This window comes from Dermatophagoides pteronyssinus, unplaced genomic scaffold, assembly GCF_027571235.1.
Source record: "Dermatophagoides pteronyssinus isolate colony J.1.1.1.1 unplaced genomic scaffold, Derpt_VIB-CSIC_2022.12 sq0005, whole genome shotgun sequence".
Classification (NCBI taxonomy): domain Eukaryota; kingdom Metazoa; phylum Arthropoda; class Arachnida; order Sarcoptiformes; family Pyroglyphidae; genus Dermatophagoides; species Dermatophagoides pteronyssinus.
Genome location: NW_027461529.1, coordinates 778,349 through 803,667, shown reverse-complemented (window position 1 = coordinate 803,667; position 25,319 = coordinate 778,349). Strand labels below are relative to the sequence as shown.

At 36.1% G+C, this 25,319-nt stretch overlaps 12 protein-coding genes across 15 annotated transcripts; 2 read left to right on the top strand and 10 right to left on the bottom strand.

The window, feature by feature from the left end:
- Positions 1-286: 286 nt before the first annotated feature.
- Positions 287-1,467, bottom strand: LOC113789631 (mitochondrial inner membrane protease ATP23 homolog). Its single transcript, XM_027339198.2, has 4 exons — positions 1,119-1,467; positions 1,005-1,050; positions 731-947; positions 287-675 (listed from the first exon to the last, which is right to left on the bottom strand). The coding sequence occupies exons 1-4, from the start codon at positions 1,312-1,314 to the stop codon at positions 379-381; spliced, it is 756 nt and encodes a 251-aa protein (XP_027194999.2). The 5' UTR covers positions 1,315-1,467; the 3' UTR covers positions 287-378.
- On the bottom strand, positions 1,465-3,400 carry Scgalpha (sarcoglycan alpha). Its single transcript, XM_027339199.2, has 5 exons — positions 2,448-3,400; positions 2,080-2,391; positions 1,992-2,014; positions 1,749-1,939; positions 1,465-1,685 (listed from the first exon to the last, which is right to left on the bottom strand). The coding sequence occupies exons 1-5, from the start codon at positions 2,506-2,508 to the stop codon at positions 1,487-1,489; spliced, it is 786 nt and encodes a 261-aa protein (XP_027195000.1). The 5' UTR covers positions 2,509-3,400; the 3' UTR covers positions 1,465-1,486.
- A 156-nt stretch (positions 3,401-3,556) lies between these two features.
- On the top strand, positions 3,557-5,202 carry LOC113789622 (chitinase-like mite allergen Der p 18.0101). Its single transcript, XM_027339183.2, has 3 exons — positions 3,557-3,777; positions 3,837-3,935; positions 4,028-5,202. Exons 1-3 carry the CDS (start codon positions 3,618-3,620, stop codon positions 5,155-5,157), a joined length of 1,389 nt encoding a protein of 462 aa, XP_027194984.1. The 5' UTR covers positions 3,557-3,617; the 3' UTR covers positions 5,158-5,202.
- On the bottom strand, positions 5,178-6,289 carry LOC113789635 (uncharacterized). The gene is made up of 2 exons (XM_075819959.1): positions 5,616-6,289; positions 5,178-5,496 (listed from the first exon to the last, which is right to left on the bottom strand). Exons 1-2 carry the CDS (start codon positions 5,889-5,891, stop codon positions 5,206-5,208), a joined length of 567 nt encoding a protein of 188 aa, XP_075676074.1. The 5' UTR covers positions 5,892-6,289; the 3' UTR covers positions 5,178-5,205.
- A 305-nt stretch (positions 6,290-6,594) lies between these two features.
- Positions 6,595-10,551, bottom strand: LOC113789616 (glucose dehydrogenase [FAD, quinone]-like). 2 transcript variants are annotated; one of them, XM_075819951.1, is made up of 4 exons: positions 10,437-10,551; positions 8,977-9,387; positions 7,662-8,276; positions 6,595-7,608 (listed from the first exon to the last, which is right to left on the bottom strand). In XM_075819951.1, the coding sequence occupies exons 1-4, from the start codon at positions 10,437-10,439 to the stop codon at positions 6,751-6,753; spliced, it is 1,887 nt and encodes a 628-aa protein (XP_075676066.1). In that variant the 5' UTR covers positions 10,440-10,551; the 3' UTR covers positions 6,595-6,750. The 2 variants fall into 2 exon arrangements, with proteins under 2 accessions (XP_075676066.1, XP_027194978.1); XM_027339177.2 differs by lacking the exon at positions 10,437-10,551 and having other exon boundaries at positions 8,977-9,772.
- Positions 10,552-10,683: 132 nt separating this feature from the next.
- LOC113789604 (uncharacterized) lies at positions 10,684-12,018 on the bottom strand. The gene is made up of 4 exons (XM_027339162.2): positions 11,623-12,018; positions 11,356-11,550; positions 10,942-11,295; positions 10,684-10,865 (listed from the first exon to the last, which is right to left on the bottom strand). Exons 1-4 carry the CDS (start codon positions 11,863-11,865, stop codon positions 10,710-10,712), a joined length of 948 nt encoding a protein of 315 aa, XP_027194963.1. The 5' UTR covers positions 11,866-12,018; the 3' UTR covers positions 10,684-10,709.
- Positions 12,019-12,029: 11 nt separating this feature from the next.
- Positions 12,030-15,063, bottom strand: FIG4 (polyphosphoinositide phosphatase FIG4). The gene is made up of 3 exons (XM_027339165.2): positions 14,860-15,063; positions 14,350-14,778; positions 12,030-14,282 (listed from the first exon to the last, which is right to left on the bottom strand). Exons 1-3 carry the CDS (start codon positions 14,917-14,919, stop codon positions 12,093-12,095), a joined length of 2,679 nt encoding a protein of 892 aa, XP_027194966.2. The 5' UTR covers positions 14,920-15,063; the 3' UTR covers positions 12,030-12,092.
- A 115-nt stretch (positions 15,064-15,178) lies between these two features.
- Positions 15,179-15,637, bottom strand: LOC142644998 (translation machinery-associated protein 7-like). The gene is made up of 2 exons (XM_075819964.1): positions 15,487-15,637; positions 15,179-15,418 (listed from the first exon to the last, which is right to left on the bottom strand). The coding sequence occupies exons 1-2, from the start codon at positions 15,500-15,502 to the stop codon at positions 15,240-15,242; spliced, it is 195 nt and encodes a 64-aa protein (XP_075676079.1). The 5' UTR covers positions 15,503-15,637; the 3' UTR covers positions 15,179-15,239.
- An 81-nt stretch (positions 15,638-15,718) lies between these two features.
- On the top strand, positions 15,719-17,770 carry LOC142644790 (uncharacterized). Its single transcript, XM_027339180.2, has 3 exons — positions 15,719-16,208; positions 16,277-17,523; positions 17,582-17,770. Exons 1-3 carry the CDS (start codon positions 15,928-15,930, stop codon positions 17,659-17,661), a joined length of 1,608 nt encoding a protein of 535 aa, XP_027194981.2. The 5' UTR covers positions 15,719-15,927; the 3' UTR covers positions 17,662-17,770.
- On the bottom strand, positions 17,754-18,574 carry LOC113789630 (DNA mismatch repair protein Mlh3-like). The gene has a single exon (XM_027339196.2). The coding sequence runs from the start codon at positions 18,572-18,574 to the stop codon at positions 17,771-17,773; it is 804 nt and encodes a 267-aa protein (XP_027194997.2). The 3' UTR covers positions 17,754-17,770.
- A 102-nt stretch (positions 18,575-18,676) lies between these two features.
- On the bottom strand, positions 18,677-20,358 carry LOC113789633 (uncharacterized). The gene is made up of 3 exons (XM_027339200.2): positions 19,712-20,358; positions 19,391-19,642; positions 18,677-19,307 (listed from the first exon to the last, which is right to left on the bottom strand). The coding sequence occupies exons 1-3, from the start codon at positions 19,769-19,771 to the stop codon at positions 18,981-18,983; spliced, it is 639 nt and encodes a 212-aa protein (XP_027195001.1). The 5' UTR covers positions 19,772-20,358; the 3' UTR covers positions 18,677-18,980.
- Positions 20,359-20,672: 314 nt separating this feature from the next.
- Positions 20,673-25,308, bottom strand: LOC113789612 (ATP-binding cassette sub-family G member 1-like). Of its 3 annotated transcripts, none has more exons than XM_075819950.1 (4): positions 24,361-25,308; positions 22,437-22,739; positions 21,509-22,367; positions 20,673-21,428 (listed from the first exon to the last, which is right to left on the bottom strand). In XM_075819950.1, the coding sequence occupies exons 2-4, from the start codon at positions 22,692-22,694 to the stop codon at positions 20,737-20,739; spliced, it is 1,809 nt and encodes a 602-aa protein (XP_075676065.1). In that variant the 5' UTR covers positions 22,695-22,739; positions 24,361-25,308; the 3' UTR covers positions 20,673-20,736. The 3 variants fall into 3 exon arrangements, with proteins under 3 accessions (XP_075676065.1, XP_075676064.1, XP_027194971.2); XM_075819949.1 differs by lacking the exon at positions 24,361-25,308 and adding an exon at positions 23,738-24,317; XM_027339170.2 differs by lacking the exon at positions 24,361-25,308 and having other exon boundaries at positions 22,437-24,320.
- Between the last annotated feature and the right edge of the window lie 11 nt (positions 25,309-25,319).

Sequence of the window (25,319 nt, the reverse complement as noted above, 5' to 3'; positions counted from 1 at the left end):
TAGAAGCACTATGTAATCTCTTCCTTTATATATTCCTAAAGCTGATGATGTTTGGTTACAAGCCAATTCGATGCGTCACACACACACACACATCGGGCTCGATCTAACTGACGTAAAGATACTCCAAAACCAATCCTACTCGATTTGAATTGATCAGCCATAAAGCACTTTAACACACACGCCGTACATCAAGTTTTCTCTTTTTCTCTCACATGAACATGAACAGGTTGAGAAAGATGATCATCGTCAAGCTCATTAAAGCATAATATTTCATTGATCCAACAGGTTTGAGAAATTCAATTTTAATAGTATACAATCAACATTAATTAAACTACAAGATAATACATTCATTATTATAATTGAAACAAACACCAAAAGCTAAGCAAATGAATCGTAGTCATAGAGAAACCGTTCACGATATGCCCATTTAATGTGACGTGAATTTAGTCGTATTCTACGGCCAATTGGTTCCAGATCATTATAACATCGGTCGAATACACGATCTACCACTTGTACAGCTTGTTCAATAGGCATTCCTTTTCGTACGGCCAAAATCGATGATAATGCTTTTGCCTTTACACATTCTCGATGCGATCCGGCTACTTTATTAAATCCGGTGGTTCCAGTAAAAAATGAACTGGTCATCGAACAATGAACGAGATTGGCAGCACGGATCTAATTGGAAAAGCTTTTATTTGTCATAAGCGGTCGATTGTAGAAATGAACCTACCTCCGAACAAGCGATATGATCTAAATTATTAAAGTCAAGTTTAGCGCGGCAATAATCAAACATATGAATCAATTCATGTCCAATGACGGCTGCAGTCATTTCTTTTGTGTAGACACGATTGTGACATACAACAATCTGATTACGAGTAGTATCGTAACCGCCGGTTACTTGGTCGCCACAATTTTCACAACAAATATGACGATTCATATCGATTTCACTGTAATAATAAACAGAATAAACATCATTTAACTTTTTCGAAATGGAAAATAAATACCATCCTTTGGACCGTAATGCCGATACTAATAGCTTCACCAGAGGACCTAGAGTAGATAGAAACAAATTATCAATCATTTAGACATCAATTATGGTAACTCATCTGATAACTCACTTTCGCTCAATGCTTTTTCAACCTTGTAACGACATCGTATTCGAACGAAATTCTCGGCTGCATTTTTCTTACCGCTCACAATGTCATACCATGAAGTCGACTGTTCTTCATCTGTTGAACCTGATTTTCGTTTACGGTCAGGATAAAGTTGATCAGAAATATCTTCATAGTCGTTTTTCTTTTCAGATGGGGCCATTTTATTTTCACATTTCTCACTAACGCCATGCAAGTGAACATGTGATTCATTGGCTTCATGTTCATAGGATGAAAGTTTTAAAACAATTTACAAACACACAGTGCAATGTGCTACAGCGTCATCTAGCTGTCATCCAAAAAAAAATATCCATCAAAATTGAAACAGGATTTATTCAATTATATATCGAAGGACTAATCAATTTGAAGCTACACCAATCTACGTGTAATTTGCGTTCCCGGAAAACATATTCTACAGTGGTTGCTTTGTAATGTTTAGGACATGGATTACGGTTTTTGATTTGACGAACTTCGCTTTCCAATCGATATAATTGTTCGGTGAAATTATGACTATTCCCTATTCGAACGACCACACTATGATATGAAAATAAAAACTTAAACAATAAAATTAGTCGCATTTACATAGTTATACAATACCATTCTTTTTCGTTAGGGTCAAGAGGAAATCTTCCACCAACGTCGATCGGCCGGGCCACTTGTGTTATGTATACTGAATCAGCAGCACTGTTATTACTATTCTGCCACAAGCGATTGGCGAAAATGTCCTGAACAGTAATCATCATGCCGCCATTGAAAAAATCTTCAATGTCCATGTCAAAAAATTTCATCTGTAAACATGATGGATAAATAGTAATATTTCATTAGTTATATTTCATTTACCTCCACTTGGAACTTGAAGATCTCTGCAGACCAGCAAAAAAAATCAGCAATTTAATTTGAAAATTGATCAAAGTAATAATTGAGTTACCGTTTCGGTTGAGTATACGATATTTTAATCGATAACTAGTCGTGTTAAAGGTGACACGATTCAATATAACTAGATCGATGTCAATGTCACCATCGTCATTTTGTGGTGGGCTACCATATATGAAACCAACAGGTGAATCTGATCGACGAAAATAGCGCATCCAATAAAGTAGATCTGCGTGACCACTCAACGAAGGCATTATCTCCAATTGAGTAACTGGTACACCTCCGAATGACCATCCTGTTCGATTAAGCCACAATGGAGTATAGAATGCTTCAGTTGTATACAGTATTTGAGGATCAACATCTGGATCTATCATGGATTTTAATTTATAATCATTGTATCATACTCATCATCAGTCTATCTACCAGAGCAAATGATAATTGTTAAAGTCGCTAATACGACGATCAACGATTTTCCCAAAATCATTGCATCCGTTCATACATTTATACCCGACGATTATCCATTAAGACTTTTTCAACACAATCAACACGACAAACTAAATTCGACCCTGTACAGTGGAAATAGTGGTTACTGAGCTCATTTTTTCAAAAAAAAACATGAAATGAATTTAATCAAACATTTCAAATTCTGATTGATCATGGCAGGCAGTTTACAGCAATTGAATGAATGGACAAATGATCATTTGAAAGAGGTGAGCAACCCATGTTCATTTTCATTACAAAGAATTTACTAAAAAGACGATGTTTTTTTTGTCAGTTTTTCCACCGAATTCTTGATGTTTGTTGTGACATGTATACGGTTGATCTACAACAATCCAAGCAATGTTACCTTGATGACCAATTCCACAGTCGATTTCCTATAGAAAAAAATACTTTGGTAATTCTCAGCGAACATTTGATACGATTTTTTCTGACGAACGTTTGCCAAAATAATTTACTCATTTTCACCAAGAAAGAAGTGAGTTTCGTATCATGATCACACACAAAATCACAAACTTATGTCTTTTTTTGTCCAGGAATGCAACGAAAATGTGATAAAGATTGCCAATGATTGTTTACGAATTAGAAGATTGCAACTATTCAAAGCGATCGCTTTCAGAGCGGCAAGCGCACGTCATGGTTATCTGGACAATTACGATTGGTCACTTATGCACGTTATCTGCAACGAGCGAATGTTGAGCATGCGAAAATTTTTAGTCAAATTGACTCTGGTCATCGTTGGTTCCGATCAACAACGTCGAACCATCTCTATTGAAATGAACAAACTGGAATTAAGTTCGTTCATACGAACATTACAACAGGCAGAAAAAGATCTACGAGATCATTTGATAAGTAAAGACGTGGCCAATTCAATAGTCGTCGCCTAAGTGATGCAAGCACTTATGCTGAAATACACTTGACTTTTAATTATTTTATTTTGTTGATAATCGATGTAATCGATCCAAGCAATATCCTGATTGAATTTGATAATAAATTTGTCGATTAAAAAACAAAAAGATTTGTTATAAATATAACGGTTCTAGCTCAAAATTTTTTATGCGTTTTTAGTTTTTTCTCTTTTTTTTACAAATAAAAATGACTCGATTGTCTTTTACAGTGTTGATATTTCTTGCCGCTTATTTTGGTTCAAATATTCGGCCGAATGTAGCCACTTTAGATCCCAAAACTGTTTGTTATTATGAATCTTGGGTACATTGGCGTCAAGGTGATGGCAAAATGGATCCCGAAGATATAGGTTTGTATATGCGATTTATTCTGAACTGAACTGAATGACGACGATTTGCCTTTTTCCAGATACATCGTTGTGTTCGCACATTGTCTACTCTTATTTCGGTATAGATGCTTCAAGTCATGAGATTAAACTATTGGATCAATATCTTATGATAACATTACGTAAGTCTTTAGGTTTTTTTTGTTTTGTTAATCGGATGTTGATTTTTATTTTACTTTACGTGTATCAACACATACACACATGCTGCACACAGATGACATGGAACATTTCACAAAACATAAAGGAAATGCCAAGGCTATGATTGCTGTTGGTGGTGCGTCTATGTCTGATCAATTTTCGAAAACTGCAGCGGTTGAACATTATCGTGAAACGTTTGTTGTTAGCACAATAGATCTTATGACTAAATATGGTTTTGATGGTGTCATGATCGATTGGTCTGGTATGCAGGCTAAAGATAGTGATAATTTCGTTAAATTATTAGACAAATTTGATGAAAAATTTGCTCAAACTTCGTTTGTGATGGGTGTCACATTGCCGGCAACAATTGCCTCATACGATAACTATAACATCCCAGCCATTTCCAATTATGTCGATTTTATGAATGTTCTTACTTTGGATTATGATGGTCCATGGGCATATACAGTTGGTCATGCATCAGCATTGCCTGAACAACTTAAAACATTGGAAGCGTATAACAAACGAGGTGCACCTCGTCATAAAATGGTTATGGCCGTTCCGTTTTTTGCACGTACTTGGATATTGGAAAAAATGGACAAACAGGATGTTGGCGATAAGGCTAGTGGACCAGGCCCAAAAGGTCAATTCACTCAAACACCTGGTTTTTTAAGCTATAACGAACTGTGCGTCCAGATTCAGGCCGAAACAAATGCATTCAGCATTACTCGTGATCATGATAACACTGCAATTTATGCTGTCTATGTACATGACAATCATGCCGAATGGATATCGTTCGAAGATCGACATACACTAGGTGACAAAGCTCGTAATATAACTGAACAAGGTTATGGTGGAATGTCAGTCTATACATTGTCAAACGAAGATGTACATGGCGTTTGTGGTGACAAAAATCCATTATTACATGCTATCAATTCGAATTATTTTCGAGGAATTGTGACCGAACCTACTGTCGTAACAGTTACACCAGTTACACATACCACCGAACATGTCACCGACATTCCAGGTGTATTTCATTGTCATCAAGAAGGATTTTTCCGCGATAAAACCTATTGTGCCAAATATTATGAATGCAAAAAAGGTGATTTTGGACTAGAACAAACCGTTCATCATTGCCCGAATCATTCGCAAGCATTCGATGAAGTAAGTCGTACTTGTGTTGATCATACCAAAATACCCGGTTGTTGAATAATAAATGATAAATAAAATTACAATAAACTTAATTTAATTTAATCATTAAATGTGTTTATAGTAGAGATTAAGATGTTTAATGTTATAGATGCTATTATGCCTTCGATAATCATTATCTAGCCATTCGATTTCTAATTCATTTGTATCGGTATTGAACCGAATCTGTCCAACATTTAACGACGACGACGAATCTTCATTGACGGCGTTGGTATTGTTTGTTGTTACCGGGAATTGATGATTGAAGGATTTGATGCTTCCATTACAATCCGAACAGGGACATAAATGTCGTAGCCAAAGCATTGTATAGTTGACCGATTTACCCGATTCAAACGTAAACTATAGCAGCAACAACAGCAATAGAAAAGGAATGAGGGGAAGTAATAATAATAAGAGAACACACTGTACTTTAGCCAAAAACATATCCAAGCAAAGTTTCAATCATTTATTTATATTACTTGAATAATTCGTTCATCGGCAAATACTTTGACCTGTTGTAGTTGATTATCCAGCTCGGTTAGGCTATTATTACCATTATTATTAAATGGCTGCCATCTGCAATGATCAGCAGCAGGAACACCACTTGTTGCTAGTTGTTGCGATTCTGCTGCCGTTGTTGTACTGTTTCGTTGTGGACTAATTTGATTATGTAATCTTCGAATCATTTGACCGTTGCTTGCACGAAACCAAAGATGCAAAGGTCGACGACAAAATGGAACTCTATTTAGTACCATTTTTTCATAAATTTTTGCTGCTTGTGTATAGATATTTAGTTGTTGCGAAAATGATTATAACTAACTATATTGCGACAACAATCAGATACACATGTCCCTATACACTGCGTCATTCAACAATGATCATTAAAAATAATCAATATTTACATTTAAGGAGAGAGCCAAACAAACATGGCCAATCCATCGCGCTCCACAGCCCGTTACTTGTCATTGTCGCGAAATGTTTGTTGTTGTTGATGTTGTTGATGGCCAATGCTCGCATAGAGAAACTCGCATGATAAATTAATGGGCGGTGTTATAAGTTATAAGTTATCATAGTATGACCACCATGGCCGCATCAATATTAGTTGCTATCTTCGTCGTACTTCTATGCCGATGGCCATTTCCTTATTTCAGGCATCAATCGAAATGAAATGAAGCGAATGAAAAGTCAAAGTGGTTAAGATTTCAAGTGTGCATAATACTGTACAGTGTAAGTAAATCCTGCTTTCAAGGACGACTGCAATCTGTTTACGACAATAGAGCATTTGTATACAAACACAATTCATTCATTGCTGCTAATTATTAATTGATTGCATTTGTGGCTATCAAAAATACACACATCGACGACATAAATGATATATGACAAATGTACCCAAGTCATGCCAATTGATTGATCAAACAAACAACAGTTTTTGACCAACAAAAAAAATGATCAACTGGGTTTAGGTTTTTAAAGCTTTTTTCAAATTTATTTATCAACAAATCATATCCGGCGGTTATAATAATGGTGGTCAAATAGTGAGGTAAACTGTACATCACACGTTGCTAATATGGAAATATTTACAATGACAATGATTTTTGGCTATCCAAATTCAATCTAATATCCAATCCAATCTTGTTTAATCATATCGGAAGCTTTTTCGGCTATCATAATAACTGGTGCGTTTGTATTGCCCGAAACTATGTTGGGCATAATAGAAGCATCAACTACCCGAAGATTAGAAACACCATATACCCGAAGACGTGGATCGACTACTGATGTGATATCATCAATAGCTCCCATTTTGCAAGTACCAACTGGATGATAAATAGTTGCCGTATAAGTTCGAGCTACGCAAGCTAGATATTCATCACCCATAAACGAATAACCTTCACAGCCTGGAAATACAGTTTGAAAAAGATAGGCTCCATAACGTTTCAAAGGTGGTGTTTGACCGATAGCGATCGCCATTTTCATACCTTCAACCATAGTGAAAATATCTTCGGGTGCACTAAGGTAACGAGGATCAATAATCGGATGTTCGTATGGATTGTTTGATCGAAGTCGAATATAGCCACGACTTCGAGGCCTTAGCAGTACTGGATCCAATGTAAAAGAATCGTATTGAGCATACGGAGCGTACACTTGTTGCCAAACCTTGTCAGTAACACCCATATATTTACGCATGAATTTACCATTATCGGTGGTAATGGTGGCCGAAGAAAGATGAATTTCAAAATCTGGCCAATCTTTGCTTCCGTTGACAAATTTAGTGCTTACAAAAGCAAGTCCTTCAACAGCGCCTAATGAAGTTAACGGACCTGTTCCACTAGTAAAATATTTGGCTATATTGGTCGGTTTAAACGTTCGTTCTTGGCTAAGTGTTACTGGTTGAGTGACAGCAAAATGAATGCCACCAGAATATATATGATCCTGAAGATTAGAACCAACTGGAAGATCTGAAATGACTGAAATCTATGTGAAAAGATAAAAAGACAGAAATAAGCAACATAATAATTACAACTTACACCAAGTGTTTCAAGATGAGAAGCGGGTCCCAATCCAGAAAGCATGAGCAATTGTGGTGAATTAATAGAACCAGCACTAACGATGATTTCTTTGCGTGCGTAAACCAGATGACTGAGCGTAAATCTGTCAAACTGTACAGCGACTGCTCTTTTTTGTTCATTGAATAAGATCCGAGTGACAAACGAAAATGTCAGCAGATGTAAATTGGATCGATGCTGTACAGGCTTAAGAAATGCTTTGGCTGCTGAACATCTTGCTCCGTTACGAATCGTACCTTGAGGTACAGTAAAACCACTTTGATATGGGCCATTCACATCGACAACCGGATAGCCAATATATTGAGCTGCACGTATAAATGCCTGACCGATTGGTGTCAAAAATTTGAGCTGTGATACCGTCAAATAGCCACCACGAGCATGATAACCATTTAACAGATATTCCTTATCCTGATTATCTTCGGATTTAAGGAAATATGGAAACACTTCACTCCATGACCAACCTGTAGCACCTTGGTTAGCCCATCCATCATAATCATTTTGATTGCCACGAACATAAAGATTAACGTTTAGAACACTGCAACCACCAAGAACTTTGCCACGAGGCCAGAGGCTTCGCTAAAAAAACAATGAAAAAAAAACAACAATAAAATTTAATCAATCACTTCAATTCATTGACACCTGAAAGAGAAAGTAAAGCTAAAAATAAAAATCAATGATCGTGATCAAATGAAATGGATGCACCAAATGCTGCTACCCATCGATCGATACCCAGTATATTGTTTAATTTTTAATTGTAAATTTATCAATAATGGTCGAGGTTTTTCAGCAGCTCAACGTTGCCATTGCCATTGTCTATTTGAATGTGTATGAATGTCTGGGCAAAAATTGACTAACTACTAATCCCCATCAAAGCAAACTATATTTAGAGCAACTTATGCTTAACATGTTTGTTTTGTGTGTATGTGCATTATGTTTGCCAATTTGGTTCAATGGCCAAATTTTTCACTTTTGATTTCGCGATCGACTTGCTTGGCTTGCCTTTCAACAACCATAGCCACCACTATTAATCAACTATTCGACGACAGGCCAATTATCTCTCTTTCACTGTTAGCATACAAAAATTAAAAAGTTTGAAAATAATCCAATGGAGATTATCCTGGTATCATTGTTGACATTGGTCAATGACAAGACATTTAAAAAAAACGTTTGTTGACAAAATTATACAGGAACAATACAGGAAGTAAACCAACAAAAATTCGAATAAATGCCTGTCTTCTTTTAGTAAAAAAAATTTCGTTGTTGTATAATAACCTACCCTGGAATTAAGTCCAAAACAAGCTGCCTGTTGTGGTTCGGTTACATATTTCCAGTCCATAGGTGTTTGTTGCAAACTTTGGTATGCTAACGGAATATCCGAAATTATGTTTTCGCTGCCACCAGCTTCGAGTAACAAAACTTTAACATAAGCATCTTCGGATAATCGGTTGGCCAGTACCGAACCGGCAGAACCACCTCCTACAATAATATAATCATATTCACGATCCCAATGATCACGTTGATTCATCATGAGCGGTGACGATGAAGCTGCAGTTTGTATAATATGGGATGCTGAAGGTAGATGGCCATAATCGTGGCGCCGCATAAGCATAAGCAACGGAATAACTGGCAAAACAGAGCGTGCGATGGCCATAGCTATCGCGATGGCAAAAGCTACGTTCAAAAAGATCTAGAAGAAGAAAAAAAGAATGACACGGAAATATTTGTTGACACTAGTTGTTATATTCACAATAAGGCAGTTTGTAAGTCAAATTTGAAATCACTCTGAAAAAATTTTATGTTTTTTTTATTATTTGATTGGTTCTTGGCAGGCACAATACTTAAACATTATGCATTCCATCATCATTAGGTAGGGCAATCACTATTCACTTGGGCAAATGACTGATCAAAATAGAAATAAAATCCAGCGTTGACCAGCTTGCAACGCGATTCAAATAGTGAATGTTTGTTCGAATGTTCATCATTGGACCATCCAAACTTGTTGGATATATCGGCGCCAATTCATTTTTCTCTTACTCTCTTTTTCATTCATTCGGCCCACTCATATTAACCAATAACGAAATTAACAACAAACCGATTACTCCATTCATTCACATGAATATCTTTTTTTTTGATTGAACGGGTGAGAGAAATGGTTTTTTGGCTGGTCTTTTGAAATATGTATGTGCGATATACGGATCGTCGAACAAATATGTGAAGAGCTAAGTTCCCTAATAGCTCAGCTCAATCGACAACGATCACATGTCGGCAATGATCGTCCCATATATAACAAAACTAACGACGTTTGGTCATGGTTGTCCGTTGGCCAACAACAACAACAAGCAAGCAAGTAAACAAGCATGTATGGTAATATGATTGTCCTAATTTAGCATCGCCAAAGCAATACTAAATTATCATCCCAAAAAGAACTTAAGTCTCCAGATTTATTCAAATTAGATGTTCAATCACATTGGCCACCCAACTAATACACAGTATGAATGAATGAATGAATGAATGAATGGATCGTTTTGAAAGTCTTGCAGGATATCCCAGTCTTGTTGACCCATGTAACAATTGTCAGTGAATTATGATGAGTCAAACAATTGATAATTATTAATGAAACAGACTATGATCCGGAAATTGAGGAACCATTTGACCTAAGATGATGATGATGGCACCAACTACATGTCACCAAATGGTATAAACGCAATTATTATTTGGATTGGACAAGAGACCAACCATTGTGAAGCCTGATCGATCTATTGAATGATTATTTGCATTGTTCAAATTGATGATGATTGGATAATTGGATTGGTCAATGAGAGATGAGGAGATAAGATAAGCAATGGCAATCACTCTTCATAACAATGACTATAATGACCTAAACGACCACAATTGATTCGATTCACAACAATCGATCAATCATCAGGTCAACATTATATATGAATGATGAAAAAAAGTGTGAATGATGAATTTTTTTTACAACAAAAAAAAAAAAAAGAGAAAACTTTATTAATAATAGAGTTTTTTACTATAGAATATAAGAAACAAAAATGTCGAAATAGATAATAGCTGTAATAGCAATGATTCCAATATCAACAGGTTCATCGTATGAAAAATGTTCTGAATATCGATCAAATGTCGAGTGAATGCCGTTGGACAATCAGGCTATTTGTAGAACAATAATTCAAAAAAAAATCAGAGCAATAAAATGATGATTATCAATGATTACGTTCGTTCTTACCATTTTTTCGACCAATTCATAACTACACCATTCTAACTGAAATTCTGGGCCAAATCGAGGTTTACAACAACTGACAGGGAATACACCATAATCAATAGTTTTTGGTCGAAGTACTTCCCAGTCTCGATAACCTTGCTGACCACCACAACATCGATATTCGAATTGTAATTTGTTGATGAAAACCGTTGAGCTGTTAGTAATGTCGAACCAATCGTAGGATTGAATATTTTTGTTTATTAAATAGATCATATTGCCTCGTTTGTCGATACTAATGCCCATTTGATTATAACATTTGATCGACAACGTTAGTGATATAAACGTCAAAATAATAGTGATGAATGAAAATAACGAAAACTGAAAGAATGAAAAGTTGAGAATCAAGATGGTTTGTTTTGTTGTATCATCATCGCTTACCGTTATAAAAAGTCGATAACTTTTGTGCCATAATGCATACACACCTAAAGCTGCTGCTAAAAGCATGAATAAAATTTGTAAGTCATAAATAAGTTGCATGGTCCGTTCCTCAATGCTAAGACCAACAATCTGGCTAAGTAGACGATCTTTGTGATTAAGCCTAGAATTGTTTGCCATTAACAGTACAGCAAAGAACTAAAAAAATCAGATGCCAATAATTAAAAACAATTTTGAGCTCATATCAATTTCACAAATTGAACAACAAACCGCATAGAAAAAGAGGAATAAAAATACCACGAAGCGTGTAAGTCCCACTTTATGTTTATCCGTTGAAACAATATCGAATGTTTTAGGTTGTACGGTTACTGTTTCAGTTACGGCTGGTAACTCTAAATCGGGAGCATTTTCTGCCACGTTCGACTGACCACGAAGCTGTGGGAAATTTTCCGGTGTTGAAGATTGCATTTGTTGTTCATCAGCATTTTCTTTAGCCGTTGATTCGTTTTCCATAGTGTATAAACTTATGTTGAAATCCTTACAACAATGAATAGCTTTTTGGATTATTGCGTCTTACCCACGGAATGACTCAGTAGTGAATGTCTAACTAATCTTAATCATTATAGCATGGTTGGCTTGGCAATCACCTAGCTAATCAATCACTAGTAATCGCTCAATTTGATATCAATAAAAAAAACAATGTTATTTTATTACATTAAACAAATTTAGTACGAGTAATTTTAACATTGGAATCTACAAAAGCGACTATATTGTTGCCGCATTGAGTTGTTATCGTGGATACCATGGCAGCCACCATTACTATGGAATTGGCACAACAAATCTGCAGTTTGATATCCATTCGAATTAGTCTGTCGATCAACCAAATGATGACTGTTTTTCTGCAAAAGAAGTTCAAACTTTGGTGCACATTGAAGATAATTCATATAGCAAATGGCATTATTGTGTGTAGCCGAAGGATTGCAATGACCGGTAGCCGGTTGTCTTACTCGGCAAAGGATACGTTCGTATGAAATTCGATTGTTTTGTAACTGTCTACTTAGATAGCTAGCGTTTGTTTCAAGTTTGATGACAGTCGAATGGCCATCGTGGCCAGAATTGACACGGGTGCTGCTATGGTTTGCCTCTTCCACCTGATCCAGTGAAATCGAATGCAAATCGTTTTCAAAACGGATGATAATTTTGTCACGTTCGTCATCAGACTCATCATCCGATTCGGATTCGTCAGCAGTTGAACGCATTATGATCGGAATGCCAACCAGTGAATGTCGATTCTGATTACGATATGAAGTAAGCTTACGTTTGTAATGGCCATAGTATTTAGACTTTTTCATGTTGAACAAAAACATTTCAACAAATACCGTATTCTCTTGCAGTCTATGTACATCAAAAAACCAGTCATAAGCATCGATCTGTTTGACAAATTGCAAATCTCGTTGAGACATGCCTTCTTTGGTATACTTGAACAGCTCTTTCGCTGCTCGAGGCAAACTCAAAGCCACCTGATCGGACCACCACTTAGTAAAACGAATACGTTGCTGCGACATCGAGGTGGAAGTTAATGAAGCTATTATGGAACGATTGATTGCGTTGCGATCATTAAAATCAGACCCTAAAAAATTGTGATGCAATTCGTAATCGCTGTTTAGATTCCAAATGAAAGGTAAATCTCGGCGATTCGTGTCGTAGACGCCCAAGAAAAGATTAATGGCAGTTTGCTTGTCCCAATCACCAAATGCATTGCTATAGTAACGAGATAGCGATTGCATGATGTCTTTCGACTGAGAGGTAATTGGAGGGCCTTTTCTGTAGGTTTTGATTCGATGAACAAGCTGTGAACCTCCATATTGCAAAGCCAGTGTATCACCATGATCCTCGTACAATTCTTCTAACAGCCTTACCATGTCGGTATCTGGATCGATTTCCGGTTTGTAGAGCACACCCATCGAATAAAGCTGATGACCCAATGCGACCATACCGATGACACATTGAGCTGTGTTGGTACGATCCAGACAATCGACGCAATTGACTCGTACAATGCCAGTCTGCACTACAGATTGAGAAGGTCGACTGCTTGCCGCTATCAACCGGTTCATAAAGAAGCCAGTTTTGCGCAATGTATACTGTGCAATGTTGGTCAAGCAGCTGATAACATTATCGTCCTGTTTCTTTGATTTGGCCATATCATAGCCAACTAGCATGATATGATGTAGTTTAGGCAAAAATTGGTTCAGATATTCGATTGAACTTTCAAACTCATTGAATAAGATGCTTTCCTGGGCCCGTTTTTCTTTTCGTTTGACAAGATTGAGCACAATAACGGGCGAACCATAATTATAAAGCAGATTGTTAAAATGTTTTCCAGCTGCCTCAAATAACGGATCGTTGATGTCAATATTGATAGAAGGTTTGGGAGTCATTTTAGCGCTGTTTTGAGACCAATAAACGGGGACAGAACCACGTAACTGTACGAACGATGAAAAAAGACCATACCGAAAAGAGGATATGTTACCATCGTGTACGATCTGTTCAGTTTCAACCTCGTTAGCTGGGAAGCCATCACAATTAGCACCCCTTTTCAGAAATCTGGTTCCAGCATACTTTTTCGATCGACGGGCAATTATTGTGATAATCAGATTGCGACCATCAATCGGAAGCATTGCTTGTCCGACGAATCCATGACATACGTAAAGGTAAAAATCATTGTGTACAGTCTGCATAGGTGTCAACAAATATTCATTCCAAACAAATTTCATATTGGGTTTGATATAGATGGATCCATCGTCTGTTGGCTGGCCATTCATCATCGTCGTCGTCGTCGATTTGTCGCTCACATCCCAAACGGTTTGTCCGGAACCAAAACCCCAGCGAACATTGTTGATAGCATTTGGAATCTGAGGACATAGATTATACTGCAGTAGACAAACCGGTTCATTGGTGATAAAATTAAATGAAACCAAATGAGCCAAAGGATCAAACCTGTAGTGAGTTGGATAGATCGTAGCTATAGCTGAAATAGAAATTGCTTTTGAGATCAACATTATTGAATATTCGAAGATATCGTTGTTCGTCGGCGGCAGTTTTCTCTTCGTTAGGCACATAAATCATCAGAGTATCCTCGATTTTGTATATACAATGCATTCCAATCATAGCGATGCAACGACGTTTTATAATCAGGATCATGTAGTAACCTTCGAGAAAGCGAACAAAACCTGCAATACCGAATGCAACAGTTGGCTCGATTCTTTTGTTCGAATCGAAACCTTGTTCACGTAGATAGTTCATCATTTCATTCGTATTCATAACATTATCTAAGCATTCTATTTCCAGATGTAATTTGTTTCGCCGATCCAATTTGAGAATTCGATGTTTGTTTTTGCAACTACTCGATCCAATTACATAGAAAAACTAATCAATAAATAGTAATACAATTATTATGATTATCAATATCAAAAAAGGAACGACCAAAACAAAAGCCCAGGAACTTACATTTTTCGTTTCATAACAAAATATCTTTTCGATACAAATGTTTTTTTCTTTCGATGCCATTTCTACATTTCACGATTTTTCACAATCCACAACCAAAAAGAAAAAAAAACAGAACAGTCTGACAGAAACAATAACTAGCCTAACCTTTTATCATAAAAATAAAACAATTTATCACTACAAAAAAAAACAGCTAAAACAGATTCTCGAAAAATCGATACAAAAAACGCCTTACGAAAATAAACACAAAAAAAAACAAACAAAACAAAGTCGCGCATATAAATACAATTATAGCGAAATGACAAAAATAACTCAACATATATACAATGCAAAATGAATCTTTATTCAAAACGGGTTATTACAAATAAATGTGATAATGAAAATTATTTTTTGCCCGACTTTTTGATACCACCACCAGTGAGCGGACCTTTTTGTGCTGCTTTTTCTTTCAACTCTTTAAGTTTACGTTGTTCTTCTTGCTGTTTCTTACGAAATTCAACATCCGAATCGTCCATCTCTTTTTGCTCCTTTTTTGGTTGTTTGAGCGGTTTCTTTTTACCACCTTTTATTATAATCATCACAATTTCAATGATAAATTTTTTTGAAAAAAAACATTCACAATAAACTTACCGTCTCGACTTGACATTTTTACGGATTAGATGCAAATAGAAATTTTCAAAGAAAAGACAATCGAAGTTATGGTTTTTTCTATTTCACTCTAACACACAACACGTTGATTTCTAAGCTGACAGTGAAATAACAGAAAAAAGCCAAATTAACAAAAGGAGCGCCAAACGTTCCATTCATACACAACGTTTTCCAATAGGGTAATTGTTCAATATTGAAGACAACTGGTTCGCTGCTCACCAACGTATTAATATTAAGGTTTGTGTGCGACAAATTGGCCACATCGGCGTAATCATAATTCACAATTGTGTAATTTTATCGTCAATCATCAACGAAAAATATGGCGATGGCCTAATTCAATATAGTAGCATAATCTTCAATTCATACACACATACTCATCTTTCCGATGCTTAAATCGAATGGTTGAACCATTGATTAATCAGGATGGAACATCATTACCATCAAATCTCAAATGATGATGACGGTGATGGGGATTTTGGTGATTTTCAAACTTGTGTAGCTTTCGAACGACAAACAAAAGCGAATGATGATGAACCAGTATATATGATGGGCAATGTTTTCGAATTGCCATGGTTCGAATTTCAAGCTTTTCGTCAACAATTCCAACAGCAATTAGTCGACATATTTGCCGACAAGTCCTGTTCATCACCTTTCGATTTCATGACAACAATCCCATCACAAGAAGACATCATCAACAATTGTCCGTAAGTATTATTTATCCTCTTATTATTATTTTCATTACCACTAATGGTCACTTTTTTTGTCCGGACAGCATCTGGCTACATCTTACTGAAAAATTTCGTAACAAAGAAGCATTGAATTTTCGCCAAAGTTATACATTCAAGCTATATCTACAATCACTGAAATTGGGTGAAACGACCAATCGAAACAGTCACAATGTCAGCACAGATAATGATTTGCCGGCTAACGCCCGAAAGCGAAATACTGTCGGTGAAGAAGAAGACATTGCAAACGATTTGGACATGCATTCATTAATTATCAGTTCGTTTGGTAATGTCGAGCAGCATTCATCATCAGAAAGTAATCGTTCATCGCAACAACAAGATTCAACCGCTCTAGAAATTGATGCCGATCAAGTGATCAAAGAAATCGAATCCTTGTATGCGTCTAACCAATCGACACCCAGCCAACGATATTCTGGCTCATCCAGACAACTACAACTAAATAAGACAGATCCTTTGTTGTCGCTTGATGCAGCTACACTGTTAGATGTAGCATTAAAAAACTGGAAATCCAATCGCTTGTCATCTGATGATTATGACGTGAACCTCGAAACGTTTGAATATTGTAATGCTGACCAAGAATATCATTCGTTACCAGCTGACCTGAATAGTGATATACTCGATCAAGTGACATTGGCAAACCCGGTTCTAACGACTACCACCACCGCTGACAAAGACCATGATAGTCCATCTGTGTATGATCAAACCTCGTCCATTGGCGAACAACAACTCGAACTTGTAGATAAACTAAATCAATTGACAATCGTTCAATTGAATGAGCTATATATGGAATTAGAACAAATCATTCAAATCCGTTCTGAAGTTCTTATCCAAGAATTGGCCTTACGTGACGAACTTGAATACGAAAAAGAACAAAAGAATCAGTTTATATCGTTGCTTTTGAGCGTTCAGAACAAACGTCGTCATCATATGACTTCTTCAGCAGACAGAAAGGCTACTGGCCATCATCATCATCATAATCACAGTAAAAGAATGACCACTACTCAAAATGGACGTATAATTCGTCGCAATTCGAATGATTCGATACGGACGACGACGACGACCGGTCGTTACAATTCCCGAAACGGATTGACCAATGTTCGTTCAAGCTGGTTGCCAGCAGTGGCCGATCTATCATCATTAGGCACTAGCATCAAGCAATCAATTCTACCATCGCATTCATCAAAATCGAATCCCGTCTATCTGACAACAGTTATACCATATACCAGTTCGATGATTCCTATCGATTCGGCAACGTTAGATATTTTGATTAAACGTAAGTTACACAATCACAATGCTTGATATTATTAATTGTTATTTATTATTTCTTTTAGTACTTAAGGCGTTAAACGAAGACAGTCCGACTGTACCGGCTCTATTAACTGACTACATACTCAAAGTGATCTGTCCATAACTATCGCCATAATAATAACGAACACAATGGCATATCATTTTTCTTTATATTTAATGTTTATATTTAATTTCGTTATACTAAATAAACATATATTCATTTATTAAATAAATTATCTTTTATTTGATTGTTTTTTTGGTTCGACAACGGTAACAACCGCCAATTGGAAATTTCGTTGCCATGCTTCATTCATTAGACAATTCCGTTGTTCCGTTTCCTGTGCCTGGCCAATGTATAATAATGGTTTGACTAGTACACGACCATGAGCACATCGAAAACTTGATCGACATGCGGTCAATGCTTGGATCATTTCTTCGCATTCATATCGACTTATCTGTTCGTTAAATCGAATAGCTCCACGACATGATCGGGTTCGAACCTGTTCTACCAAGAATGGTGTCATACGACCTGGTGAACTTTGAGGGTTGCTAGGTTGTTGTTCACTATCGAAATATCGAATCGCATCGATTAGAAAATCTTGAAATAATCCAGGATGATGAAAATTGTGACCAAAACAGGTAGGCACATTGCTTACAATGATCGTTGAATCGGTTAGTCGTACTGTCATTCGTGTGTTTAGTTGTCGATGAAATTTGTCCAATATTTCATCCGTAATTTGTTGACAAAGTTGTTGAGGCATTTGGATTTCAAAAGGAGGCTTTATTACCTGACCACTCAAAAAACCTTGATGAAATGATGCATTTAGTAATTGTTCATACCGGATTCGTTCATGCACAGCATGTTGATCAAACGTAAGCAATAATCGTTGTTCAATGAGTAAACAAAGTATAACCTGATTGTTAGCCTGTCCGATAATGCGAACATTGTCAGGTCGAAAAATATTCTTGTCCAAACAAGTAGATCGTTTAATTCGAAATTGATTTCCGATTCGATATTTGACACTTTTTTTGTCCATTGGCTTATCAATCGATTAATGCATTCTATTCTATCACCACCTTGGTGGTTGACTTGTATGGAAACAGACAAACGCACACACACAACAGGAAGACACTGTGAATAACATTTGAAATTAATGAATTTAATCATCACACCGCTTCAGGCATCATCAACAACAACAACCAAACTATTATAACAACAAGGGCGCATTTGCCAACCAAATATATAATTGTTTTGTTTAAGTGTTTGTGTGATTTTTACACCGATCTAAATCTTAATCGTGTGTGTGAATGATAGACTTGTTTATTGAGTGATTGTGTGTGTTGGATGTTGAATGCGTTCGTTCCGCAACGATCGCAATCATTGTATTTTTTTGAAATTGTGTTTGTTACGAGAAAGATGTGTGTGTAATAAAGTGTGTTTTTTTAGTATATGCTGGCTCTTACTCGAGCCACATATTCATCTTGAATCGCTTCTTCACGTGCATCCCCACAAAGAACCATAGTCGAAATAAGAAACATTAAACAGGCAAGAGCATCGAGACCAGCAACGGCCAAGATATGCAAATCATTTTCAACATAAGCATTGATTGGTGCATTTTTTCCGGCATTTGTTTTGCTACTTTGCAAATATACTTGTTTGTCTTCGGTACGTACGATACCAGGCGGTGGTTCCAAATGGCAAGGCTTGTAGAAAACAACATACGAGCTGTAGCAGGCCAATATGGTCAAGCCACTTAATGTAATGATGAGCTAAATAGAAAACCAAACAATCATTATTGACAAACATTAGATATCACTCTTATCGAAAATATTTTTTGTTTGGAAACACTCACCAGCAAATGGAAGCCAAAACGAAGATCCTCTTGCGATGGAGCAATATTGATGAATGCGACCAAAAAAATAATAACATCTATCGATACTAATGAAATATGATAGATTTGAACATCATCATAATATTGTTCGATATAATCGACTTGTAGACTTTGATTTGATACCATCGATGACCAAAGCTCGTCAGCAATTGGCACAAAATTACATTCTTTTTGTTTGTTTAACAATAACATAAATGATCCTGCAACAAGAAACTAAAATTTTTTTCACATTATCATTATTAGTAATCATCTTTTTGATGCTAACAAACAAAACAAACTTACGGCAGACAAAAATGTAATAAAACGATGCAGACAATGGTGCTTAGGAAAACTGGATGGCATGATGATGATGATGATGATGATAGTCACTCTGTGTGTTTGGCACCAATAAAAACAAACAAAATCAAACTACTTCCACACTAATAATAATGATAAATAATTTGAGCAATTGGATAAATTCACCGATATCGATTTAATTTAAGGTTGAGAGATAGACAGGTGTCTAATTGAATAAATGTGGATCAATTGATCAATCAATCTATCGATCGATTGATCGATCCAAATTGTCTAATCGCTAATTCGTTGTGATTCACCGGACTAAGCTGTCTCTATCTCTTTCTTTCTCTCTCTCTCTCTCTCACTGATTTTGTCGATCCACAAAGCTCAGGTTCATGCTTGCAATTCAAACAACAACCGACAACAACAATTGATAACGGAAATCAACGATTCATTAGATTCACTAAAATCACACTCAGAGATCATTGAAATTCTATGAAATTTTTCTGTAATCTAATTCTGGTCTTTTTTACTAATGCATTGCCTGTGTGTGTGTATGTGTGTGGAGGACGATTATGATGCTTTGATATTGCTCGAATCAAAAAGAAAAAAGAAAGAAAGAATCTCTCCATAACGACAATCAAAACTGCTGCTGCTGTCAAGAGGAGAAACAACCACTGGGCAATACCAGAATTCTCAGTTTGAGAGGATGCTCAATTTGCAATTCCAATCATATTGCAAGATGCGAGTCACAATCAACAAAAAAAAATCTAGAACTCAAGGGCACTATATAGACTGGATAGATTGGCTTGAATCATGCCGCATCCATATCTTTATATTAGCTTCATTCATTTACATAGCGCATTAGACAGGTTGTGAAAAACTTTAATATTAGCTAATAATATCATTAGGATTTTATTTGAATTCAAATCAATCAAATCAAAATAAAACAATACAACTTTACTAATTTAGAAAATAACAACTAATCTACGTTCATTTAATTTATAGTATCATCAGTTAAAGAGAAAGGATCACAGGATCTTTTGGAATTTTTCTTCATCCCATTCAATCATTTGATTTGGATCATCTTCGTTTGAATCATGATCTGAATCGATTGTTTGTTGTTGATTAATGTGGCTAGCTTTAACGGTAAAGCTAACCGATTGTGTAACAATCAACCAAAATAAAAAAAAGAACAATGTAAAATGAATCGATATGATTAACAAATTACGTTCATAACCATCGAATTGTTCTCCCGCTAAATTCATTTGTTCCAATACAAACGAACGTGTTTGATTGGCTACGCCACAACGTCCCAAACCATACCAGGTTACTAGAGTGAGTTGATAGCTTTGCTTTACAAACGAAATCTCAGTCAATGATCGTAACCAAGTATTATCGTAATTTTGGACCGGAATTAAATAGCCAGCAAATGTAATTAATACAATGGCCGCTATGAATGTAATCACATTGGCCAATCGTGCATTCGATACTGATATAGCCGATATCACTAGACCAAGATTTTGGGCACAAGCTACGCCCGCAAATTGTGATAGAAAGTATAGCCAAAAACGCCATTGATCCTGATGAAATGGTTGTCCATAATCGATGTTTGGATATTGTAGATAGTATGCTAATGCCGAACATGTTAAAGTGTTTATAGTAGGCATAACCATATAGGCAACTGTTTGGGCTAAAATAAACGAATTGATATTGATAAGACCTTAAAATGATATAAATCGAAACCGTTTGAATTAAGTCATAACCGAACATAAAATTTTGGTTTATAGTTTACAAACTTACCATTACGATGCTCATTACAAGCAACAATTATTTCTTCATTCAATGCAAATACTGAGACTAAAAAATGTGAAAGGGTCATCAAAACTGTTGTCAAAAATAGAAACTTAAGATTCTGTTCGATCAGATGTTGACCATGAATGGTAATTACGTTCTCGTTTCGTAGAAATTTATCTAGAGTAGTATTCGAGATTGATGATCTATCCAGTAGAATCAATCGTCCATATAAGATTGATTGCGGTTTCTTGACGGCAAGTATTCGATTTTTGCTGATATTTTTACCAATCATTCGGTCATGATTAATGCCGCCAAGATTGCCAGATGTATCAATAGGATCATAACAAGAATCGGGTTCGCCAATTCCATTATCAAACAGAAGAACCAACAACACAATAGCAGCGATCAATGCCCAATATTCAAACAAGATAGATTTCCAATAATAACGATACTTGTGCACAAGACTTCGTCGAAATAAGTACCATATGTTGATCAAACTAATCGGCAACAAATGTGGTTGAATTCCAAATTCCAACAAAACACCATATTTTTTGGCCGAATGAAGTATGTCATGACGAGTAGAGAAAACACGATTAGCCACTCGTACTGTAAGTTCATTCGGTTTGGATGCGATTTTAATCAGTCGTTCAATGGGTGTTTGTATGCTCGATTGAATAATGACACCGGATTCTCGTAGAAAAAGTGACATATGTTCGACGCTTCCTTCGTAGATACAAAGACCACCACGGCTAAGTACATAAAGTTTGTCGAATACGGAAAGTACATCCGAATCGACCATATGACCGATCGATAGATTTACAGAAATACTATAAACACGACTCATTTGTTTCATAAGATTGACAAACTGAAAAGATTTTTTAAAAATCAAATCATTTATAATCATAAGATCGTTAGTTGGTAGTTTTTTACGTACATTTTCGACGCTAACATTGTCCAAATGAGTTAATGGTTCTTCCATAAAAAGCATGTTTGGTTTGTCTAACGATGATAGACCCATTGCTACTTGTGTTTTGACACGTTCTTCGGCCGTACATTCGGTAATTCGAATATCGGCCAATTCTTGTAGCTGTAAATTTGTTAGCACTTCTTTTACGGTTGAATACCGTTGTTCACGGCTGGCCCATGGATGACGGAATAGGAAAGCATAATCAAGCACCTCTTTGACGGTCATACTCACCAAAATGTTGTTGTAAATTGCGTTTTCCAGAAAGAATACCTTAATTGAAACATCCGGATTAAAGAACAACATAGTTCCAGCATCTAATCCACGATTATTGCGACCAGATAAACATTTGAGAAGTGAAGTTTTGCCACAATTTCGTGGTCCAAATATACCGTTCAATGTACCATAATTTAATTGACCATTAATCTTACGCAAAATGGTTCGTGGTGGATGCATAAATTTTTTTTCAACAAATTTAAGATCAATAAACGCAATACCTATGTGTGAAACAAATTTTCTATGCCTTATCACCTCTTGATCTTGATACGGGTTAATAATTGATTCATAAGATTCCACACTGTCTGTATTCTCCATCTCACTGATAACACTGAGTAACTGTTTAGTTTGACATTCACAACTTGGTCTGAAATCAAACTTAAGACATACCGGCCAATCAATCAGCCAATTTGGCAGCAATTGGATTTCGTGATTAATGGCCATTCATATTAGTTTAGTTTTCCAGATTTTTTTTTGCCAAAAAATCATGAGCATAATTAAAATCGATCCATTAATCGATTGATTTGGATAATTTACAGCTACCTGATCATCATCATTTAAAATAATCACTAATCGATTGAGCCGAATCTTTCTTGGCCAATCTTAATTTTCAAAAAAAAAGCAAAGGAAGAATAACATATCTAGTTTTATAATCAACAGATGGAGCCGTGATATGTTTCGGTTACAGTAATCTAACATATTGTAATTCTTTGAATGTCCAAAAGATTTGAAACATTTAATGATAAATTTGGAATATCATTCGAGATGGAGATTATACCAAAAATTTCCTAGTTGATCAGCGATGATGATGATGATGATGATGATGTCAACAAAAAATGCAACAATCATGATTGATGAAGCTTGAATGATGATAATAATGATTACACCATTCAGTGATTACCGTCATCATCATCATCATGATGAAGGAACATTCCGTTCGTGCCAACCAACCAACCAACAGCAAATTCCTTTAAAAGTCAAATATTTGCACGAACCGAGCAAATTAGTTATTTCTGATATCAATGCAACAAGCAGCTGTTGTCGTTGTCGTTTGAAACGTTATGAATGAAAAATAAAAATTGGCGACACTATTTTTAGACATCTTTTTATGATGATGATGATGATGATGATCACCACCCGAACCGAACTGTCGATCATCACAACATTGAGCAACCCAACCAAACTAAACCAAACAGTTTATATTGTTAAAAAAACTTATAATTAAAAATGGACAATTTTTTTTGGCGAACTAAACCAAAATTCGACTGGCATTGACTGGATTCACAGCATTCATCACCGTTGTCATGATGCATGATAGCTGTCAGAAGTTGATCGATCAACAATGGTATCATCATTTCATTTTTTTTCCTACTACCATGTACGATGGCCTGTCAATCATAACAAGTCGAAAACAATCAATGTACAGGAATGCAATACAATACAATATAAATGAATGTCCAAATGTTTTCGACCTTGAAGTACTTCCTTGATGATGAGAATAATCAAAATCGAATCAATGTTAAAATCGAGATACAAATTTATCAATGATTAATTTGAATTTTTCATTTGGTTTTATTCCTTTTTGCGTATCACAAACTATTCGCGTTCAAATAATTACTTGGACTTGTCATTAAGTGAAAACAAATCGAATCTGTTGAATGGTTTAATCATTAGTAAGAATGTAATTTTATGTCATAAGGTAGAGCAATTCATTTGGCTGGCTATCACCAAATCGCTATTGCAATCATATGTCACCCGTTGAATTCTTTCACAGGGAGTGTTCGGTCGATGTTTTGTGAGGTGTATGTGATATGATGATTGCGTTATGGAATGCAGTGTAATTAACTGGCTGGTTGGTTTTTGGCCAGACACTGTATACGTTTGGTGCGTTGGTGGCAATTTCATCCATTTCTAGTAATAATCTGGCATGACGTTTGGAATGTCGAATTTTTTTTTGTTGTTGGCTGCTTTCACCACACCACCATCATAGTCCGTTTGTTCAGTTCAGTTTTGCAGTTCAGTGTTTGTGTTTCTTGTGTTGAGTTATTTATTGTTGCTCATTTGGCTTTGGCTGGCTAATAATCAATTTATCACCGTAGCACGACAACGACAAGAATGGCGCAATGGCACCCGCATTCTAAAAATGTAACTGGATTGGGCGTACATGCACATTCATACAGAATATTCAGTTTTTATTTTTTTTCAATTGCGGATTTTGATTGGATAGGATGACAAGTTTAGGAACCAATCATTGCTCGCTTGCCAAAGCACTTCTTTGTGGTGGTAATAATCATCAACCATCATCATACTATGATATAGATAGATGAATGTGTGGATGGATGTATGGGGATGGATAAATAGAAGTTGGCAGCCGAATTAAGAATTAAGTCATATTTTCTTGCTTGCAGAATCGAGAAAAAAAGAAACCTAAATGATGGCGTCATTGGCCGACACTGCCACCATTATACCATCATGGCCGATAGGTGGATGGATGGCGTTAATCGGATGCAATATTTACTGTTAAGTTTTACTTTACTGTTAGTAGGCGAGGCACCGCACACACACCCGGCTATCATC